This window comes from Neopsephotus bourkii, unplaced genomic scaffold, assembly GCF_033783945.1.
Source record: "Neopsephotus bourkii isolate Nb327-2 ecotype Australia unplaced genomic scaffold, CSIRO-AGI_Nbou_v1 NB_357, whole genome shotgun sequence".
In the NCBI taxonomy this organism is placed as follows: Eukaryota; Metazoa; Chordata; class Aves; order Psittaciformes; family Psittacidae; genus Neopsephotus; species Neopsephotus bourkii.
Window position 1 is genome coordinate 1,723,749 of NW_026900863.1, and position 23,532 is coordinate 1,747,280.

At 41.0% G+C, this 23,532-nt stretch overlaps 1 protein-coding gene across 3 annotated transcripts in view; it reads left to right on the forward strand.

The window, feature by feature from the left end:
• SLIT3 (slit guidance ligand 3) overlaps positions 1-23,532 on the forward strand; it is a 520,423-nt gene that overhangs the window by 308,783 nt on the left and 188,108 nt on the right. For all 3 annotated transcript variants that reach the window (XM_061348428.1, XM_061348427.1, XM_061348429.1), the window contains exons 8-10: positions 2,679-2,750; positions 7,841-8,004; positions 22,429-22,570. In XM_061348428.1, coding sequence (XP_061204412.1) covers positions 2,679-2,750; positions 7,841-8,004; positions 22,429-22,570 — 378 coding nt within the window. The remainder of the gene's footprint in view (positions 1-2,678; positions 2,751-7,840; positions 8,005-22,428; positions 22,571-23,532) is intronic.

Below are 23,532 nucleotides of genomic sequence, written 5' to 3' on the forward strand. Positions count from 1 at the left end.
GAAATTCCATTTGTGCGTCCTGTTTGAGCTTCCCCACTTGCATGTGTAGATGCAAATATCAAGTATAGATATTGAGGGGTGGGTGTGCTGATGTATAGATGTATGCACCTTATGAGAGGTTGTGTTCATTTGCTGAAATTGCCTATGGCTTTTTTTTATCATATAATTGGATGGTTTGGGTTGGAATCATAGAATCCTAAAATGGTTAGGGTTGGAAAGGACCTTAAGATCATCCAATTCTGAGCCCCCTGCCATGGGCAGGGACACCTCACCCTAGACCATGTCGCCCAAGGCTCTGTTCAATCTGGCCTTGAACACTGGCAGGGATGGAGCATTTGCCACTTCTCTGGGCACCCTATGCCAGCGCCTCACCACCCTCACAGTAAGGAACTTCTTTATATCCAACCTGAACTTCCCCTGTTTATTGTGAACTCATCACCCCTTGTCCCATCAAATGGACCGTAAAGCTCATGTCATTCCAACCCCCATCACTAGCTGCATAAGAAAATTGAGCAGTAGCAACTGTATGACAGAGGGTTTCATTTTGCACCATATAAGCTGCCACAGTGGGAGATGTGTGTGATCATGACATTAGGAGGAGTTCCAAGATAGAGCTGCTCAGGCCAACAGTGTATCAGATATACCCTGGTAATCACTGTGTTTGCTTCCAGCACTGAAGCCACCGTAAGGTGGTGACATGTGCAGCTTGTGATGCACAGCTGAGGAAATGACAGGGCTGACAGCTGTAAGAGCTCGCTCTTAGGTTTTCTTCTGAACCTGGCACTATTTCCCTCTTCATCTTATCCAGTAGCTTTGTAATAGACTGCATTTGAGCCTTTGCATATTGAAAAATTGAATACACAACCCCCTGATTTTGATACCCATTGATCCCAATGCTTAGTTGGGTGTTTCGTGTCCAGGTTTTGGCAGCAGCAAGTTTTCTAGAAGATCTGGAATTAATACTATGTGTTCTACTGTAAGAAGCAGCACACTAAGGCCTGCAGCTCTTACCAGCCTGGTGTGTGAACGTGTGTGACTTGACTGACACAGATCTCTGGCAGCAGATCTGACATGCAGATTCCAACTTTCCAAAACTTTGCTATTACTGCCATAACTCCCTCTGCTCACAGATTTGGAAAGGAAGGGTGATCTTGCTCTGTTGGTGCAGTTTGCTGTCATGGTATGTCAGTCCCCAGGCTGGCTCCAGATCAGTACTGCATCCATCTGGTGCAGCACTGTGCTGAAGTACCAGCTACCACCCTGCTAACAGCGTGGTCATGTTCTGCCCTGCTGGGATGCAGTGCAGGAGCACGAACCCACTGCTGCCAGTGCCAGAGCCTGCTCACACACCCCTCCTGACTGTACCTGTGCATAGCTGTGTTACCTCCAACCTCCTGGCTCTGCCAGTATGCCTGTGTGTCTTCCTGGGTACCAGAAAAGCAGTCTTAATAGGGTATAATCCAATTTAGTTTTAATCTGCTGATGATGGTGTCACCAAGGGATTTCTGTGCAGAACTGTAGAAATGCTTTTAAATCAGCAGATGACCAAGAGGGCCACTGAACTTCTGTTAAAGGTCTTCAAGAGCTTTTGATTAAGTGTCTTTTGTAAATACGTAACATCGCACAACTAATTAGTTTAGGGAAGGGTCACATGCCTTTTCAGGTTGTTTCAGTATTTTCTTCAACACAAACACACAAAAGCACTGTCTTCTCCCAGTGTGATCCTGTGGAGTGCTGGGCCTCTTATATAAAGCAGAGGACACCCCACTGCAGCCAGAGCAGCACCAGCCATGCTGGGACATGGCCCAGTCAATTCCCATGGCAAACTGAGCTGCAGAGTTGGTGCACTTTGAGCGTGGCAATTATGCCCTATTGGAGTGCTTTCCATTTCCTGTGCCATCCTGATAAACTTTCTATCTTCTAATTTGCTGGAGAGTCATTGATATAATTAGGAGCTCCATAGACAGGAGCAGCATGCTCAGAAGATGGTAATCGAGTCAGTTCATTTTTCATAAGAAGCGCTCAGGGGGTCCCTATAGCAGCTGGGGTCGTTTTCTCTTTAAGCTGTGCTTTGATAGAGGAGCAGAAATGCTTATATGCCTGGGTCATGACATGTTTTATTCTGATTCATTCCACTACCCATATGTTTTTTCATAAGGCAACTAAAGAAAGAGTCAGTGTGTTTTCAAAGGGCAATTGGAGCTGTCTGGCCGTGTAAGCTGGCTGTGTTAATAAGCCTGAGCAAGTCAACAGCTCTTTTTTTATGCAAGAGAGAGCGCTATAAGTGCAAAGCTTTCACATTGCAGTGTGCCAGTTTGATGTTCCTCTGCTCCAGTTACACCAGCTTTTCAAGCAAAGTGGAAGCTTACCCAGAAAGACTGGATATGTTCCAGTGGTCGATAAAACCACATCTCCTGCCCTCCTTGGTACTCAGGCATGGTGAACAGCAACCTCCAGCCATTCTTATACAGCTGTTGATAGTGTTACCTTAACAATATCCTTCATGATGGGCTACGGATTGTCTGAGCATTGTCAGCATGTTCTTGCTGCTTGCAGCCTGCCAGATTTATTACCAAGAGTTTTAGCTGATTGTTTCTGTAAGTGGTGTGTTGGTGAAGAAAGGTAAATAATTGATCAATCCATTATTTTCTTTTCTCTCTTTTTTTTTCTCCTAACAGTACTCTCAACAATAACAACATCACCCGCATTCCTGTTACCAGTTTCAATCATATGCCAAAGATCAGGACTCTGTAAGTAATACCTTCAAATAGAATAATAATAATGATGATGATGATAGCATAAGCCAATGTTTGGGTATTTGTTGTGTTGTGATAATCTTGCGCCAGCCTCTCCCACTGTGACCAGTTCACTGCTCTCTCCCGAGGGAGGTGGCACTGGGCCCGTCCCACAGGGACCCATGGCAGGTATGGGGACAGGGACAGGAGGCCAGTGCTTGACAGGGGCTGGTGGTCACCCTGGGCTGTGCTGCAGTGCTGGGCTGGGGCAGGTCCGGAGCCCCAGTGGGGCTGGGCCAGGCTGTGAAGGTGGGGGGTGCCTTCAGAGCCCTGCAGGGGTTCTTTGGGTTTAAACAATGAACTTAGATTTGGTTTTATCAAGAGTTTGAATTTTTCTGGAAATGAAATTGGCATTTCCCCCACCTAAGAAAACCCATAACGTGAAATGTGTTCCATGCAGGAACACCATTAACATTGTAAAAACTGCTCAGATGGATCAAGTTACTTAATTTCCTTAACATCCTGTGCTTACATCCTGTTTCTTCTTTTGAATTCAGAATACTAATCTCTGAAACAAGCCATTTTTTAAAGAACTTGAAAAAAAAGTTCCTTCTCCAGATACTTTCTGAAACAAAATGTCACTAAATCTGATGTATTTTTTATAAAGACTTCTCTTACCTGAAATCCATGTTTCTATAGCTGGGCACCATTCCACTGGAAGAGCTCTGCTCAGCCTTAGTAGACCAAAATACAAAGACGGAAATAAGACTCTGTGCATTTGTATAATTTAGCCATAGTCTACCAAAACCATTTTCTTTAAATAATTCCTTTAAATTTCTTTAGGGAATACACAACTTCAGGAAAAGTCCTGTTTAAACAAAGTATCTCTGGGTTTTGACTCTAAAGTCTCAAACTCAACCAAGATTTATGTAGTCCTAAAAGCAAAGAAAGGGAAATGGTTGCCAGGTTGGAAATTTTCTACACCGAAAATTAAAATGCCTCAAGGATGCTACATACACATGTGAAAAACCAAATTAAGTAAATTAACAGAACTGAAGAAAAATGGCTTTACTCATGTCAACCAGAGTAAGATAACCTCTGATTTAAATCTACCTTCTTCATTAAATGGTGACATTCACAGATCTTAATGTAAGTAATGAAATGGAAATTAGATGTTTGTCTTTTAGGAAAGAATGGATAAAGAGGATAAAGGTGCAGGGTGAAGGTTCCTGGAGTTTCGCCTTTTCTCATTCAGTCACAGTGGTCCAGAAAATTTGCCTGTCTTCTTCAGATTAGGCAGTCTTGTCTGTTCCCAGAGCTCAATGCCTTCTGTCATTTTCCCTTTAGTTTAATTTCAGAGATGGCTTTGTATGTAGCTCCCTGGGGACTTACACTGACTAATCCCCCTCTGCTGTAATTAAGGAAAAGAAAAAAAAAAAAGAAAAGGAAAAAAAGGGGGAAGGAAGTCATAAATAGGATTTATAAAGGGAAGCTTTTTCTATTGAATTCTGAGAGCCACATTTTATAGAACATGAATGCTGACCCCCTCTAAAAGGATTTGCTGGAAATTTAATTTCAGGTCTGTGGCAAAAAGGGCAACTTTTGCAAACTTACATTCATATTCATTCACCTCCTGCTCTGTAAAGGTAGTTTCATCAGTATCAAATGGCATGTTTCAGTCTCCACAGAGTGCCAAATAGCATGCAGCGCCCTTCCGAGCAGTTCAATATAGGAGTTAAAAACCTCTACATAGTCAGGTGGAAATACAGAAAAATAGTTTTGTTTTCTATATTTTCTTGGATCTTTTTCAACAGACACAGAGAAGTCATCAGAATAGCAATAAATATAAGAGAAATACAGGAATGAAATAGCATTTTCTAATTTCTTCAGCTGCTCCTTCATAGTAATTTTTTTCCTCTCACCATCTTAGCACTTTTCACAATTAATACTTTATTAACCATAATTATTGGCAGAATAAGATTACATAGCTGCATCTTACTCAATATTTTCTGAATTTCTTCTGTTCAGAATTTAGGCTAATACTGTTTTGATTTAACTAAGTTTTAGGTAAATGGCTAATAATAATCTAACAACTAACATACCCTTAAACACATCTAAAACTCATCAGGTTTTGTTCACTTATGTAAAATATTTCTATAAAATTATTATTTGTGGGGGAATGTTAATGTTCTCCCTAGTTTCTGAGATTTATTTCACTGGATAACCTTTACCTTCTGCATTAATATACAACCTCAATGAACAGTTAACATGCAAGGGGAAAGCAGTTTGGGGCATAATGGCTGACTAAGATCTACTATTTAATCTCTTGGTTGTTGATGCAGATTCAGTCCAAACAGATCATGAATGATGTTCTTTACAGTTTGGTGACTACTGTTTCCTTAAAAAAGGGTCATCAGTTTGCTCAGCTTCTCAAGTAGCTTCCCACTTAGCTGGGCTTTCTTACAGAAGCTCTTGTAGGTGATCCCTGGTCTGAATGTTAGTTAAGGAGGGACAAGCTCTTTTCCCCACCCAGCTGTGGCATGGTTAGTGTTTGACCTCTGTGTGTCCTTCTTACACACTAGTGAGATCCATTAGCAGGACTTCTGGGGCTGCTTGTGCCGCAGCTACTTCTGCTTCTGTGGATAAATAGCTTTATCTTTGTGGCTCTCAAAACAATCTGCTTGTTTAAGAAGAGAGAAGGAAAAGGTAAAGAGCATATTCAACTTGAACATGACCTCTCAAGGGAAAGAAAAATAAAAAGCCCAGTAAGATTTGAAGCACCTGAAAAAATCATCTTTTCTGTGCTAACCTGTTTTATTTAACTGTTGCTAAGTTTCATTGATCTCTTAGACTTGATTGGAAGTGATAGGAATTAGTTTTTATTGATCTGCTTTCCTTTGCTTGAACCAGCTTTATTTATGTTAAAACATGTTCCCCATACCTATTTGCTTAATGGTAAGCGGCCTGTTGCCTCTGCATGTGTGAGGGACTGCTGAGATAGGTAATCACGTAATTCCTTTTAGGTTTTTTATTTAAGGATAAACTGAAAATGTACCAAATCACTTTGATGCTTCTCATGCTCACAGGGAATTGGTGCGTTATGCTTTTGAAGTACTGTGAAAAGTCTTTTTGTGGCTGTATTCATTAATATAATTATCAAAAATATATTCTAATGGGCTGCTTTGTTAGCTTGATGTGGCCTGCTCTCCAAAGCAAACTGTAGAATATCCACGCAAAACACTTGACCAGGCAATGCGGTCGGGCTCTGCTGAGGCAGGCAAGCTGGCAGAGGTGGCGCTTTGCCCTGCTGACACAGGGAACCCCTGACACCAGCAATACCAATTTAGTGAGTAAAAAACCCCAACTCTTAGGACTGGAAAGCTGCCCCTTTTTGTGAAACTGTGGGGTTACTATTCCTGCCTCCCTGCCTCCACACAGGGGATGCAGGGAATGGTGTGAGATGAGCTCTTCTGGAGAAAGATGATTCTCAGTATCGTTCTTGACCGCCATGGTAGGACGGGAAAACAAGGATTTAAATGAAATGCTTACTCTCTAAGTTGGAGTTAGAGCACAGTCTTACTTAGAATAATTTCTGGCTAGATTATATTTGTTCTCTTTTCTTTGTAGATGTATTTATTCATTCTTCCAACCAACAGAAAGTGTTCCAGGCAGATTAATGGTTCATAAGAACAAAACATTTTGCTAGAAATCTGACTTACTGCAGTGTCAATTAAATAGCTTTAGGCACAAGGTTTTCTAGGCATCCTTCTACAACAGTTATGTTACACAGTGCTCCCAGGAGAGTAGTGTCCTCCATCCCTACAGGATAAACTCTCAGCTCCAGATCTGTGGTCTCGTATTGTGACTGCCCACCCCAGACATACAAAGCTGGGGACTGTCAGCCTGGGTGCTGGTGCTGCTCAACAGGATGAAGATCTCGCATAGACAGTTGATTTCTTTGGTGGATGGACAACGCTAAAAATCCTGTGCACACTAATTCTGTGGGTTGTTTTAAATATAATGCCTGTAATATAAGTCAATAATACCTTGTCTAACCATTTCTGACAGGATTTTCCATCTGTTTTATCATTTCAGCTTTGGTATAACACTGTGAATGTCTGACTCATTACAAGGAACAAAATAATGAATATGCTGGGCTTTTGTTTTGGCCTAAAGTGTGGTAGCTTTTAAAATGACCAGATTTGCTCCCTGAATGCATCATCAATTTGGAGACTTCCCTCCACAATGAGATAATGCTTCTGCCAGTTTCTAGTCCCAGGCATGAAGCAGGCAGAGAAGGGAGCCGGTGGACAGATCTTCCATTACAAACAACAGCCCTCTGTTTCTCTGTGGCATCACCCTATCGTGATCCCCTTTTTCATCATGAAATGAAGATCCCTGTCTAGAACCTGCATACTTGCATTAAAGCACCACAATTAAAAGAGCATTGATGAGTTTGTCCAGGCAACACAGGGACACAGAATCATAGTATGGTTTGGATTGGAAGGGACCTTAAAGATGTGTCATTCCAGACCCCTGCCATGGGCAGGGACGCCTTCCACTAGACCAGGTTGCTCTGTCTAGAACCCATCCATAGTGGCCTTCCAAAATACGGCATACAAGGGATCAGTAGCTGCTGGTGTGTGGAGTGTTCTCTCCCTTCCCCAAGGAGAGAGAATCACCTATTACCCTGTTTTTCAGCCTGGTCCTCATTTTTATGAAGTCATCCTTTAAATCCACTCAAAGATACCACATTCATGCAGTTATTTCTGATATGAAATCACAGACAAAGTGATTACTTGGAGGAATCTTAAATTCTTCATGTTCTTTTCCCTGGAATGGCCAGCTCATGAGTACCTGTAGGCAGGCCGTTATTTAACTTCATTCTTCCAAGACGTTTTAAGTAACAGCACTAATTTATGTGTAGATGTTTGTAAATTATTTGTCAATGTAGATAGCCAAGACCTGACTCAACTCTTAACTAATAAACTGCAATGATCCTACTAAAATTGTGCTGAAGAGACAGACTTGTACTTGCTCGCTCTGATTTGTGTCTTATATCTAAACTGCTGTTGATAACTTGAGGGTTCTTGTGTGTTTTGTAGGCGGCTTCACTCCAACTTCCTGCACTGTGACTGCCACCTGGCCTGGCTGTCGGACTGGCTGCGGCAGCGCCGCACCATCGGGCAGTTCACCTTCTGCCTGGCCCCCGTCAACCTGCGCGGCTTCCTGGTGGCAGATGTGCAGAAGAAGGACTTTGTCTGTTCTGGTAATGCTGCCAAACCTTCATTTATCTATCAGCTGATGGGTTTATATTGATGTTCACATAAAAACAGGGAGTGGAAAATTACTATGTTGTGTTTGAATGCCATTCAGTAGCAGTCCTGTTTGGTTTTATCACAGCTAAACTGTAATGGAATAGATCAAATTGTTAAGTTTTTTCAGCTTTATAAGGATTATTGGATTCCAGTTAACGTTTCAGTTTTGAAATCATGTTTTCTGCTTTAGCACTGCCAATGATATCAACATCAGAAATCAATTAAGTGTAGATAATCTGGTATTTCTCAAGGGAAGAGCTCAAGAGCTGACTGGAATACGAAAGAAAGGAAATAGAAAATGATAATTTCTGTTGATAAATCACTGGACTATAGAACATGAGGAGCAGATTTTGTTCCAGGGACAATGCACTTTGCTGTTCTACAAGTTTCTACACTGATAAATGGGGCTGATAATACATAGCCAACTCGCAAACCATGTGTCTATATGTTGGGCCTATTCATGAAGCCCCTGGAACTGCATTTGGCTCTTTCATTATAGAAATACATTTTCTTAAAAGAAGAAGGAGAAAAAATTAAGAAAAAAAAAAAAAAAGAGAGAGAGAGGGAAAACTAAAGAGGTCGGAAAAAGAGATCTCTGAATTTGACTGACAGGAACTGATTTGACAGGAGAGAGGCATGGCAGTGCATGTGTTGTGGGAAAGAAGGAAGATACCAGGCACAAGTCTGGAGACAGTTTTGCAGGCAAATGGTAAGTAGCACAGGGAGCTTGTTACTAAGTCAGTGTGAGCCCTAATCGTGATAGACCGTGAGTCGTGTGGTATCAGGTTCTTCATCTCTCTCAGCTCTAAAGCTTTATCCTCTGAGTACATGGGGTGACTGGGGGAAACGCAGAACAAGTACTCGTACTAGAAATGTTTTTCGGGATGCTTTTTTTCCATGGTTTCACTTACATATGACAGAGAAATGATTGTAGTTAGAGAAGAAGGGTTTGTTCGCCATAACTATATCATGGATGTAAATTAATACCAAGTGCTGGAGCTGTGCAGGAAATGTGGGCACACGGCAAATGAAGTTGTGCACCAGTGATTTTTTTGTGACATGATCTTCAAGAGGTGAGATTTTAAGGTGAGAAACTTCTACGCAGTTGTAGAGATTTGATGCTGCCCAGGAGACCTGACAAATGACATCCAAATTTTAACTAAAAGTTTAGAAATCTAACAGTCTTGGGAGAGGAAGGATAAAAGAAATGGGAAAAACGAATTAAGCTATTGGCAGAATTGGATTTTACCCCAGCATTTTTTTTTTTCTTATGAAATGAAGTTTCAGATAGGGTCTGAATTTCAGATATCTGGATTTCCGATATAGTGAAGGAAAAAGAGTTGTTTAAATCAAGAGAAGAGATAATAATTACTGAATGAGAAATGTAGTGTGCACAGAACTCATCTGGACAGGGTTTTCTGTGCAGACTGTGGCTTCCAGAACAGAAAAGGTTTTTTAAGGTTGCCTGTCGGACCCAAAACGTACAAGAAAACTCTCAATTGGCCTCAGTTTTTTTTTTTTTAATAAATCAATAGAAATTCAAGGCAAGAAGCCTCCGGTGAGACAGTCCATCAGGTGCATCCCTGACCCTCACTTGGGAAATAAGATACACTGCAAAAGAAATGCGTTTGAAGAGATCATTTTAGAGGAGGATTTAGCAGAGAACTCAGTATGTGCTGGTTTGACAGAAACCTACATGGACAGCTAGTTTAAAGAGGAGATAAATCTTCTCTGCTCCTTATTACAGTTCTTATTGCTGATTTTACAGCATAATTTGTTCACGTTTGACTATGAAGTCAAGCTGGGCTGGAGGTGAATAGTGAACTGATCTTGTCCCTCTGCAAAGGAATTTTATACAATTTAAGCTCATATGAATCACTGTAACTAGCCCCAAGCTGGCAGTGAAAGCTGCTTTTGCATCATAGTTATGAAGAGCTGAAATACAAGGTAGTGAACTTCTCTGTTTCAGTATAGGCTCAGCACTTCAAGCACTTGTGTTTTTATGGCAGTGGGAATTTCATCACAGCAAAAGAAAACTCAGTTGTAAAATGGGCTTCATCAGAGTATTCCAGTTCACAACTTGTCATGGTGCACTCTTCAGAGCAGAAAGAGTAGAATCAAAGAATTCTGGGAAAGAAGAAAATCCTCTTTGAAAAACTGACTTCTGGTTATTCTTTGAACCCTCTGCAAAAATAGGTGTGTTGGGTTTTTTTTTATTTATTTTATCACAGATGTTCCTTTGGAAACATTTGTGAAATTTGGAAGTGAAATTTGGAAAAGCATAAGTGACACACTGATGAAGAATTGCCATAACTGGAACCCAAATGGTTTCATTCCGTCTGGACGGTATGTTACCAGTCCTGTGCTGTGATGCTTATAAGCATTAGCTGCAAAGTCTCTCAAGATAATGTTGCTGAGGTCAGACTTACATGCAGATATATCTGTGTAAATTGAGATCAATTCAAATGGCACATGTAGGCAAGTTGCGAGCAGTGGAAAAGCTATTCCAGGTTTCACTTGTTCATGCCCGTGAGCATTTGGGTCAAAACTGTAGGTGAAGGTGTAGGATTAAATGGTGCACAGTTGCCTGGAGGTAGGTTTGCAAATATGTCTAATTGGATTTGAGTTGCTTAGGAGGCAAGGGAAAGGTGAGGAACAGAAATGAGCAAGACTGGGGCTAGATGGACCCTTACTGTTGGGAGAGAGCAGAGTGCTGCTGGCAGCCCTGTCACCCACCAGAGCCTTTGGCTAGCTTTTCAGCAAGCTGTCCCCTCCTCGTAGGAGAGTCTCTGTTCCAGAGCCACCCCTGGCAGAGCAGCCTTCCTGGGTCTGAGCTTTAAAGCCATCTGTTCCCAGCAGAGCCTCCAAACACACTCTTCATCCTGCACAGCCATTTGCTGAGCTCTGGGATGCGTTTGGTGAGCCAGTCTCCTGCAAGACAGTGCTTTGTAGAAGGGGAAATTGTGTGGCACTCGAGTGCCCCTGTTGGTGTCCTACACATAGACAGCATGATGTATTTCACCTCTCTCTCCACCCTGCAATTCACTGCCACATTGCTGTGACAAGAGAAAACAGTGCACTAAGCAAAGACTTTGTATCAGTTGAAACACTACCTGCACTCTGTTCCCTGGGAATGGTTTCTTTTTATATTCCCTGAGCTAGCAGAGAAGCATCTGGGGATGCTGGCTTGTGCTCAGTACCTCATAGAGCCCTCCAGTCTTTGCTTGGAGCAGACCCAGCTTCCTTCTCATGTTCAGATGTTTCACTGTTGAACTGGCTCCTCTTCCTCTAACCTTGTCTCTGTCTCTCTCAAACACACATGCTCTCTCTCTGTGCCTATTTGTCTGTCTCTTGTCCTCCTCTGACCTCCTTAAGATGGTAATTCTATTTCATTTTCCTCTCATATAAGTTTTATTATGGCTCTTTGATTTTTCTTCTGCCTGCTCCTTACTTATGGAAGTTGAAATTAGTCTATGTATTGATCAGTTAAATCATGATGTGTTTTCTCACATGCACTAGTGTGGCTATAAAGCTTTGCAAACCAATGCAGTGGGTTCATGAAGCAGCACCTTGGTCTTTTCAGTGCTCTGTGCAGGACCCAGTGAGTGACCCCATTTGGGTGTTATTAAAATGACAAATCATTCTGGTTTTCCTAAGTATATACATGAAGAAATAAATATGCATCTGAACTGCATACCTAAGAATAAAGCAGATACATTCAGGAGCATTGTACCTCAAACTGATGTGTAGCTGTCAGAACAGCTGGAATGTCATCAGTGCTCCCCAGGCTGCTGCAGAGGAGATGATCTGGTCATCAAGCAGGCAGTGACAGTTGCAGTGGGTGGTGGGAGGCACCACCTCTGTTGCTGCCAGTTCTGAAGCAGTACATTAGGACTTGGTGTTGACTCTGAAGGTGAAGGTGGATACAGATCTGTTAGAGTTTTGGCCAGTAGCTTGAGATATTTTACAGTGGATGGTATTTACCATGGAGCGTGAAGATTGGATGAGATTTTGTAGAATAGACCAGGGACTGATACTTCTAACAGGTACTGAATTCACGCTTTTCTCAGGTAAGAAGCACCAGATTATAAAATCCTGATGTTAATTTGGAGCTGATTTGGAGCTCTGTGTCTTGCAGTATGAAATTTTGAAAGCTTAAAGTATGTGATTTTTAAGAGCTTTTCTAAGATAGTTTTCTTTAATAATCAAACATGCATTGTAGAGAGGGAAGCTGGATCCATTCTCTTTGTCATTAGAAACCATTTTGTCTGATTCTCGATCCTTAGTTCCCATTTGAAGGATCTACAAAAACCTGAAGAAAATCAGGATACATCATTTGGATTAAATAAGTTAAAATTCAGTCTGAAATTGATGCAAAATTGAGTCTGAAATTGAAGCAACAGAGAAACCATTACCAGCGTCAAGCATTCAGTGATTTCTGGCTAAATAAACTGATACTGATTTTCACAAAACAGTGGATTGATCCAAACCTCATTTGAAGATCCAGAGTTTCTGGTTCATATAGGGAGGCTGCAGCTGGTATATAATGCAGAGCAAAATAGTGTTAGCTTCCTGCAGCTTAGTGCAGCCTGGAAGCCTAATGAGGAAACAGATTTATTTGTTTAGGTGAGGTCAAATGGTCTTTGAACATAGCTGTTACTCTCTGGCTCTAACCACATAACATAGTAGGTGGTCTTGTTCCATTTTTCTTTTAATAACCTCGTAGCATAGTGTTGAGGAGGCAACCAACAATGAGTAACTAATACAATAGCACTCCTCAGGCTTAGTACCTTAATAAGAACATTCAGAAGCTGTAAGAGGAAAAGCGCATGAGGAGAGGAGCGGGGGGCCCCCCCCGCTGCTCCTGTTTTAAAGACACTGTGCAGTAGTGTATCTGCAGAACTGTCAGCAGACCTGCTGCTTTCAACATGGGACATGCAGGTACTGCCACACAGGTGCTCCCTGGAAACCAGCTATGTGCTGCTGATGCAGATTGTGGCAATGCTGGGCAGTAGCAATTACTCCTGGGGGAGCAGAGCAGTTTCTCTCCATGCAGTCCATCCCTGTTTATGCAGGCAAGAGCTGTCCTTGGGTCCAGTGGTCACAGGGAGCTGAATAGACAAAGTAGGAGGCAGAGAAGGTCTTTTCTGTGTGTGTGTGTGTGTGTGTGTGTGTGTGTGTGTGTGTGTATGTGTGTTTGAATGTCACTTTCTGCCATGCAGGACATCCTCATTGTGCAGATATTTTATTGCTGTTAGAAGTGAGCTTAAACATTTCATCTAACTCCACCATCTTCCCGAAAGAGTGACCTGTGTGTTGTATTAGACAAATAACATTGGTTTTCTCACTGTCAAGTGGGTTCATGCTTTTTGTGACCATCGACAGACCCAGTAAGTGCCCTTACACTGGGGTCCATGCAGGACTGTGAGCATTGTTGGACTTTTAAAATGCTTTGGTAAACATTATGCTTTAAATTTGGTTTTAGGAAATTTTTGTGGAACTCTAAATTTTTACCTCCTGTTATAAATTGTTGCCACAAACTAACATTGACATTTAGTCTGAAGAAACATTTCAAAACTGTGTGTTTGTTAGCTTCTTCTCAAATGAAATCCTGTGGGAGGTTGGGAGAGATACTAATCTGATTTATCAGAGCTTGTGTGTTTTCCCTTTCCATTAAGTTTCTGATCACAAATTTAAATTTACTGTTGCACTAGCAGTCATGTTGTTTTATACTGTCAGAATTTACTTCTTGAATTGCTTCGGATGTAAGATGCCACATATGGTGGTTTTTATTTGGAGGCCCGTCTTACAAATCTGAGGGATAAATACATATTTATTAAGGCACTTAATACTGCTTTGAAGACCAAAGTTGAAAACTGGCTTTAAATTACACTATATTTGCTATCCAAAAATGATGTCTTACCTTTTCGATATAATTACTTTTTTTCTGGAATTCTCTTTTCTCCAAAGCAATATGTGTAGCTCTTTAACGCTTATTTAATGACAGCAGGTTGGGTTGTAATTATTCAGCCATTGAGCTTTTGAACTGTTGCTCTAAGAATAATAATAGGATTAGTTCTTTTACTAATATCCCATATCAGAGGCTTGTTTTGTTACTGGTGTGTTGGTAGCGGTTTAGTGTACAGTGAGAACGCACCACAGTGGTCTGTCCTGGTACGAGTTAGTGCCACAGCTTTGCTCTGGGCTGGTTCACAGAGAGCAGTAGTGTTACATTCGAAGGAAAGGACTCTGATGAAGTGGCCAAGCCTCAGTATGAAATGTGCAGAACTTTTCTGTTTGATAAATGTATGCGTTTGGCAACACATTTACAGATACTTAACAAGAGTAACTACAAAAAAAAAAAAGCATAGAGCTGCTTATAAAATGACTGCACAATTCCATATGTGAATAGATGGCAAACACAAAGCTGCACGTAGTCAAGTTCAGGTTCTTGTGTTTCTGTTTCATTGCCGATGACTTTTAGTGGTGTTCTATAGGTGCATTGAAGCTGTGGTGGGCTGACTATGGCCAGCTACCAGACCCAGCTGCTCTCACTGCCCTCCCCACCAGGGCTGGGGAGAGAAGACGGGCTCCAGCTTCTCCTCCCCTCCTCAGTGTCTGACCTTGCTGCTTGTGGGGCTGTTTCTGACACTTCTTACCTCCCTCCTTACTGCCCTGGGCTGTCGAGCCCTTCCTCCAACACACCTTTGCAGAGGCACCTCCAGCTTCCCAGCAGGCTCGCTGTGTCCTCAGCAGGGCTCTGTGGAACCTCACGGGGCCTTGCACCCCCTGCCAGCGCACAGACACCCGCACTGAAGTTGAGGGGATCTCCTAGCTCCTTGAGTTAACTCCTTCCAACGGCAGGCAAACGTGTCAGAGTTTCATTCTACAACATCCACTTACCGTAAAAACCTTGAACGTACCTGAGGTCTCTTACACAGCACCAAAGGCAGCAACCTCAGCCCAGCCCAGGAGGAAGGCAAGAAAGATTCCTGTTGCCCTGCATTCCTTAGCATGTTCTGAATACCATTTTTATGCTTGAATATATTTATAAGTTCACTGTAGTATTTCTGGACCTATTTTTAAATGTCACTCCATATGCACCTTCATGGAATTGGCATTAACGGCATTACTGTGCCTAGGTGTCATTTGAACTGCAGAAGTACTACATCTTTAAGACTTCCTAGTAGCATTATTTTTTAATCTTAAGCCTTTTTGGAAGAGCAAATATTGTACAAACCCAGAGAACCAAATACACTCTAGCAGTGGTGCGATAGTTAAGTTCTGGCTGCTTTAGGGAGAAAGTGCTTGTGTTGACCAGGCTGGAGAAAGAGCTTCAAAGAAAGGCTCAGAGTGGGCACAGGGCATAGGATACATTCAAACTCTGACTTTTCAATCACTTCTATGGAAGACTTAGATGGAATAAATTTCTCTGAGAGAAAAACATCTTTGTCATAGCTTTGAAAAGACTTAAGTTGTCTCACAGATTCTGTTTTACTAATCCTTCAGAGGGACAGTTCTACCTACTAAACCTCAGTTTCAGGTCAATCTGTTTTGTTCTACCTTCTTCCATTTTTTTTTAAAGTATTCCATGCACTGTCGGCACTATGATTATTAATTAAGTAATTGCAATATTAGTGCTTTTAGGATAAGACAGTGTGAAGGTCTGATTTGTAATGGTGTTACTTTACTGCTACATTTTGAAACAGGCAGAGTAGGTTTTTGTAGAATACAGTAGGATTCCTTCCTTGCACCAGACTTACCTTTCACTGCAGTTGGAGAACTCCATATTTTATTCCTCACGATTTGTAAAGCAATTGGTATTGGCTTTGATACAAAACGGTTGTGCTCATGTGCCATGAATTTTTAGCAGATATTTTGCTGTTTGGGAATGTTCAATGAAACAGTGAACTTGAATCAAATAATGAATATTCATGGATAGCAAATTTTTGCATACCATGAACTTGATAGTATTAACATCCTCAATCAGGGGCTCAAGTTACTTTATCATCAGTACTTAATGCTGTGCTCAGTGAAAAGCTGTTGAACAACCAGAGATAGAAATATTTGCATAAAACATTTACTGCACATTGCTGTAAAATAAGCATATTTGTACAAAGGTTTCTCCATTAGTGGAATATTTGCCATCAATAAGGGATGTTAATTTGCAGATAGTCAGTTATGATTGGCTTGCACATGCATCTCGGCAGGACTACAATACATCCTCTTTACGTATCTTTTTGACATTGTATTACTGGAAGCCTTGTGGGAACTGTAGCTCATGAAGTAGTAGCTGATTTCAGGTGTCCAGTGTTATAAGAAGATCCAATAGGGTATTTAATTAAACCGCAAAAGGTCATGATATATCCACAGATCTGTAATGCTTGTAGTATTTTGTTTATTGGCCAATTTCATGTTTGCTATACTTAGAATGATTTAAAGTTAACACAGATTTTAATCATAAATCTTGTAAGATTTCTCTTAAAATCCATTAATAATTTTTACAAATAACTACCATTATGCCGGCAAAACAGAACTGCTGCAGAGGCAATTGGGAAGGTGAGGATGTAATAAAGCACGCTACTTAGTGTGCCATCGCTGGGTGTCAGTGCGAATGAGCTTAGTTGATTTAGTAATTGCAAAATTTACCTTAAATGCCTGTGACATTTAAGCTGTTCATTTACACACCATAACCATCCCATTCTAATTGTGAGATCGCTCTATTTGCCGCTCTTGAAAGGCTAAAGGCCAATAAGATGCTTACTTGAAAACAAGCACTTTATTTCTCTGTAAACTGCTGGGTCCTGAGTCTCTCCCCTGCCTCCTCTCTCCCCCTAACCCATAGTCTGAGACTGTAACAGGCTAATGGTGTGCCAGATATTAACTGCCATAATCACTGAGGCTATCATTGCATTACATCAGGCACAAAAAGTGTGGTAATTTTTGTTAATCATGTCTGAGCTTCCTTCCAAGTATTGTGGTGTTGTTTTTAATAGCAAAATGTATAATTGTGTTGATTTTTATCTCTTAGAGAAAAATATAATGAACGTATTGAACTAGTGGTGCTGTGTAACAGAAAAGAGCTGAGATGCCGAGATGACTGATAGAACTTCATAAGGGAAATCATCTAAATGCAGCTGGCTTGTCTGCAGCCATTTCTCTTTGTGGCATCCACACTGTAAGGAGTTTCCTGCACTTGTGAAGGACACAGACAGCGAGCTTGAAATATTCTCACTTTTCCTGTATCGTTTTATTTGTAGGAGAGCTGGCAGCAAAAGGAGAATTCATTTTTAAATTCCAAATATCCTTATTTAGAGGCTTTGTTGCCTCTGTATGCTTACACTCTTCATACCTATGAGAATTATACCCAAATTTTAATTTCAAGAACTTTATATTCCATAGCCTACTTAGACTTTTCTTGACCAGGCCTTTCTTTACTTCCTCTCTACAACTACACAAATATTAAACTGATAAACCATCTTGGATATTTTTGTGCTTTAATTGTATGGATCTGCTGGGAAGCTACCAACAGATCCTCATTTAACTGAAGCAGTTAAACCCAAATCAGATTTGAAATTCTGTTTATAACATTATTCAAGAAAACTTTACCTGAACAGATGACTATTTGTGTAAGAGCTGGTGGAATATGTGCTACATGTCTGTTGACTATGCATGTGCAATACAGTATCTTGTTCTTTGCAAAGGAAAAACATAAGCAAAAGCATTTGATAATAATGTGGCAATTTATGCAGAGAGTAATTTATTTATAAAAATTTTTCATACGTCTACAGAGAACTACTTTTGCTCATGAAGAAGAAATCACCAAATATAAAGTGCTATATTCATCATGGAAACAAAAGTATTTTTACTCTAAGCACAAAATATCACTTGGAAGTGGCGGGAGTACCAGATATTTTGGGGCACTCAGAGATTTCAAGCTTATAATGAGGAAATAAGTTTATTAAAATACTCTTTTTTTCCATCTTATTTTAAGTGAAATGAGAAAACTAGTCACTCATGATATGTGGAAAATAAAAAGTGCACACAAAGACAGCCTCTTTCCTTTTTTACTTTACTTACTTCCAGCATAAGCTGTTATTTTTTCATGCCACTTTGGTTACATCTGCACAAAGAGTAAAGACAGCAGGGGGGTTGGAACCAGGTGATCTGAAGTTCCTTTCAAACCCTAACTATTCTATGATTATGTTGCTTTCTGTCTGTCTTTTGACATCATGGACCTCCCTGGTTAACTAATTGATTATTTGTTTTACTCACTAGCCATAAATCAAAACTCTGTCCATGCTGAAGTTCCTCTTTCATAGTGGAAAATCTCAGGGAAATGGGTTTTGGTCTAAATTGAGAGTAAATGAAAGGACTTCTATTGGCTTTGGGAAGCTCAGGTTAGATCTAAGGCAGAAGCTCTTCCCCGTGAGGGTGCTGAGGTGCTGCACAGGGTGCCCAGAGAAGCTGTGGCTGCCCCATCCCTGGAAGTGTTCAAGGCCAGTTTGGACACAGGGGCTTGGAGCACCCTGCTCTAGTGGAAGGTGTCCCTGCCTATGGCTGGGGTTGGAACTGGATGAGCTTTAAGGTTCCTTCCAAGCCAAACCATTCTGTGGTTCTATATATTGGGTTGTCCTGTGTTCAGCTCTTAACAGTTATTTTTTTTCTCCTTAGTAGCTGTTGCAGTGCTGTGCCTTTTGGATGTAGTACGAGAACAATGCTGGTAACACACCAATGTTGCAGCGTTTGTTTGGAGAGGATCTGAAAAACTCAGTGGGCAGCACAAATCCTATTCTGATTTACCTTTACCCTTTCCATTCAAAAAGTTGATGGAAAGTTGCATGTTATCTAACTGTAGTATGGTACTGTCACGTTGTCATTGCTATCTGCTGTTGGTACAAGGGAGACGGGTTTCTGTCTTTCCGCTCTCTTTGCAGAGCATTCTATGTAATAACCTCCTTACAGTTAATAACCTCTGCAGTACTGCCCCACACAGAAGTGGTGGTGATGATCTGAGTTCCATCGAATCTCCTCCTGTTGATTTGGGTGCAGCAGAGTCAGGAACAGATTCTTAAAACTCCAAATGGCAGTCCATGGGGTTGTCTGATGTGGTGCCCTAATGAAAAGAAAGTGTATTATTGCTTCTGTAACCCACAGAGGTATGTTGTAATGTCACAACTGTGAAAAATGCATTTTCCTCTCGCTACAAAGTCTCTTCAGAAAGCACATCAGACGTGTGAGGATAAAGGCTGTGTGCAAGATTTGACCTTGCTGCCAACTTTCTTTTTTTGCCTCCCAGAGAGCAAGGATTGCTCTGAAGTGTTTCCTCCCAGTCTGATAAATTCTCCCTATCCCTAAAAGTTTGCTTCAATCAAAACTCTTCGAGTTGGGCATTGTACCACAAGGTGGGCAAAGAGAAAATGTAAAATGTAAGCGATCAGGTTGCAAGAACAAATCTCTTGCTCTTAGGCAAACATAACAGAGGCATATGTGCATTTTGAGGCAATGTAAACTACTTTTGGAGGCAATCACAGTTAAAATCTTAGACCCTGTGAAAGGTAGAGCCCAACTGATTTTGAAGAAAATCTGTTAATCCACAATGATGGTATGTCTGACCTGCATTTCTGTTGCTGGAAGGCAGACCAAGAGAGCTGCTTGTCCTGCCTGTTACACAGGTACAGATTGAGCTCATGTGGATTTTGTTTGGTTAGCTCAAGTCTCTCCAACTGAAATACTGTATTACACGTGGGGCAGATCTGTGCTAGGACAAGGCAGTCAAAGCCGGTGGGCAGGGAGGACATGTGCTGTCCCCAGCAGCACCGGGGCACGTCACGGGCATCAATCAGTGGGAGGGGGAGAGGGGCGGCCATGAGAGATGAGAGATTGTGAGGTGAGAGCAGGGGGGGCCATGGGGGGAGATCTTGAGGGGAGGTGAAGGGTGGCCACGAGGGGTACGGGAGCAGCTACATAGTGTGGGCCACTATGAGGGGCAGATACGTGGCTGTGACTGGAGATCATAAGGAACAGCCATGAGGGGCAGCAATGAGGGGCAGATCATTTTGCCCTCAGTGACATGGGTTAGTGGTGGGCTTGGCAGTCCTGGGCTCAATGACCTTAAAGGTCTTTTCCAACCTGTTTGATTCTCTGAGTCTGTGCTTCTAAGATTTTGAAGCTGGAACAAGTCAAAGTTCAGGTTGCCTGATAAATATGAGCTTGATTCCTTTGGGCCATATGCATTAGGATTTACATTTTAATAACATTATTGCATTATTTTTTTACAGTAGATTTTTCCCAGTTGATTCTGTAGGGTGAAGCTGCTTTAGCACTGAAGCCAGCTCTGTTTTGAGATAAAACACTGTTGCTGGTAAATTCCTTATCTGCAACTGTCACAGAAGCTGGAAAGTGGACTACAGGTGAGACGGGATATTTTAACAAAGAGGATCGTTAGTATCATCTCAAAGCAGCTGCCTGCTCTCATAAAGAATGAATTTGACTCCTACAAATGCCACAAATGTCCTCAGATCCTTTCCAAAATGGTTACTACCTCTGAAAATCTGGTTTCTGGATGCCTAAATTGGTGTTCTGGGGTCTGGTCTGTCAAAATCAGTCTCTCATAGTTCTAATGTGCATCAGTGAAAGCTGTATTTAAAACACAGGGCTATGAAACCTGTGCTTTTTTCCTGCTGTCCTGGCAGAAAGTCAGGTGATGACCCAATTAAAAAAAATTAAACCTAATACTTTAACTTGGTGACATTTTGTACACACTTGAAGCAGGGATGTGATCCTGAAGCTCAGCTGTATGCTTTAATATAAGGCAGTTCTGTCACCCCAGCTACAAAATGATCTTTAAAGGGGATGACTGCTTGCTTGAACTGAAGGAAATTTGGACAAATAGAAGTGAATTCACATCAGAATTTGATGCCTTTCTAACAGAAGGCACGATTTTGCAGTAATTGTCTTCCCCTTTCCAGGAGGGCTCCCTCTGCAAGTGTAAAGCCAGCTGTAGAGCTTTTCAGCTCACGTCTTTTCAACCTGTGTCTGCCTTTCAGAATAAGGATATTAGAGGTGCCGCTGAGCATGTTGATGTTGACTTTTCACAGCTGTTTTCAGGTCTTTGATGATAAGAACACATGTAGGTTTGCTGAACAAGTTGACATAGTTATGCAGAGTTAAGGGCTAAACCAGAGGCACAGAGCAAGAAAGAAACTTCACAGAATGTTGCATTGGTATAAGATGTTAATTGCTATAATGATAGTTGATTGCAAACTGATACAAATAACTGGTTTTGGGCTTTGTCACCCGTGGTTATAATTCATGAAAGTGTCATTCACGTGTCTTTTCCAAGACAAATATGCAACTTCATGTATTGTTTTCCACGTTTTCACATGGATTTGTGATTTTACAATTATGAAGTGGGTTTTTTCCCAACTAAAAGACCAAATAAGTTTTGTGATTACAATCTACTGTAGCTTAAAAAGAAACAACCAGGTTTCTGTTGTGAATTTCTCACTTCTTACCAACATGAGCCTTCAGTCAGTGTGTGGTCAAAAAGCTACTTGAGGATTCCTTCGTTACGTGTTCTTTGGATATATGACTCACCATAAATAAGTCAGTAATTGCTGCATCTTGATAACCTCAGTTAGTGTAGCAAAACTGTTTTATCTATGTGTATATATATAGCAAAATCTTAAATGTAAGAATCATAATCATTGAGTAAAATTGACATAGTTGCTGCAGCTTCATGAAACTTAATTAAACCTGAATCCAATGGATTGACTAGTATGTAATAGAACAACTCCTCATGCTAAACCTCTGCTCTGTAAGTAGCTTCCTTTCTTTCAGTGGCATTATTACATTATGCAAGGATCTGAAGGTTTGAATTCACGTTTTTCTAAATTCTTTTTGTGTTTCCATTAACTGCATTGTCTGACCTTGAAAAAAACTAGCTTTTGCCATAACAGGTTACCTCATTTCAAAACCTAGGTCATTGTTGATGACAGTCTTCTCTCAGTGTGGAAAAAATCCTCCAGGAGTGTTTGTGTAATGGAAATTTCTATGCAAAGATAATTTTTGGAAATGCTGCTTGATCTTAAGGGTTATTGAAGAAGTTGATATGGTTGATTATGGAGAGGACCAAAGAAGTGTTCATGAGGGGGAGAGAGTGTAGAGTGGAGACCAAGGAAGAGTAAGAATGCAGTGATCTTTGACATGTTTTCTCTGCAGTTGATGTGTAGCACATGATATTCTCTCAATCCCAGTAAGTTATCAGTTAATATAGTAAGAGGATGTGGAAACACAGCGGCTGATGTATTCTGGTGTTAAAATTTCAGGCAATCATTTTTGAAACCCAACCTTTGATGTTTTCATTGTCTCAGGTTCCCAATCTGAACCTCCATCATGCAGTGCCAGTTCCATCACTTGCCCATCTGCCTGCACCTGCAGCAACAATGTGGTGGATTGTCGAGGAAGGGGCTTAACAGAAATTCCAGCTAACCTCCCAGAGGACATTTGGGAAATGTAAGTGCCAATGCAATGCACCATTCTTTTCCATGTCTCTTCATTTTCAGTCCCTGTCATAGCCTCCTGTGTGGAAGAAAGGAAGATGTTCTGAGCAGATATTAGTTAGATACATTGTAGTTCTCCTCTTTTCTTTTGTTCTTTTGATTCTTTTGATTGTTTGAATTTGTTTGAATTTGTTTGGAGTTGCCCTAAGCAAGATGAAATTCTTGGTGTATTATGTTTGGAATGTGTTTCCATCTCACAGATCTGGCATTACAGTTCTATAGTCAGGAAAAGGAAATGCACAGTCCCTTTTCTGAAATCAAATTGTTTTATCTTTAGTTGGTGAAGTCCCTGAGAGTTCATAGGGTTTTTTGTTAGCTTGGCAGGATGCATTTGTAATGAAGTATGACATCAGAACACATTGTCCCTGCTGATTTCACCTCCTATTTCTTGTCTTCACATTTTGTTATTCCCACTTCTTTCACATTTTTGTGACTTTTCTGTGTTGTGAAATCAGATGGTGGATTTACAGACTTGTTTGTCTACACTGCCTTTAGGAATTGTAATCATCTATCTTTGTGTCCGTGACTGCGTACTACTGTGGTCCTGAAATACTGTTACAATAAACCGAGTTGCTTTTGGTTAGTCCATAGGGAATTCTAATCAATCCTTTTCCTATTTATGTGCTTGTCATACAGAGGTTACTGGCATTCAACCAGCATTTACAGTCTACACAGAGTGAATACAGATATTTGTATAGTCACTGGATTATTCAGCTTCTCCTTGCTGTAGAAATACTGCTGCAGAGCAAACCTCAGTAGGATAAAGTTGAAATGCTTGTATGTAGTCTGGCTATGATATGCCAGAAATGTGACATTTGTGGCCAAGAAAGATAACAAGCTTCATTGTTTACAGGGGATCCAATCTACACAACCACTCTCCTAAGTCACTTTATCAGTTGCTTTTATAATGTAAGA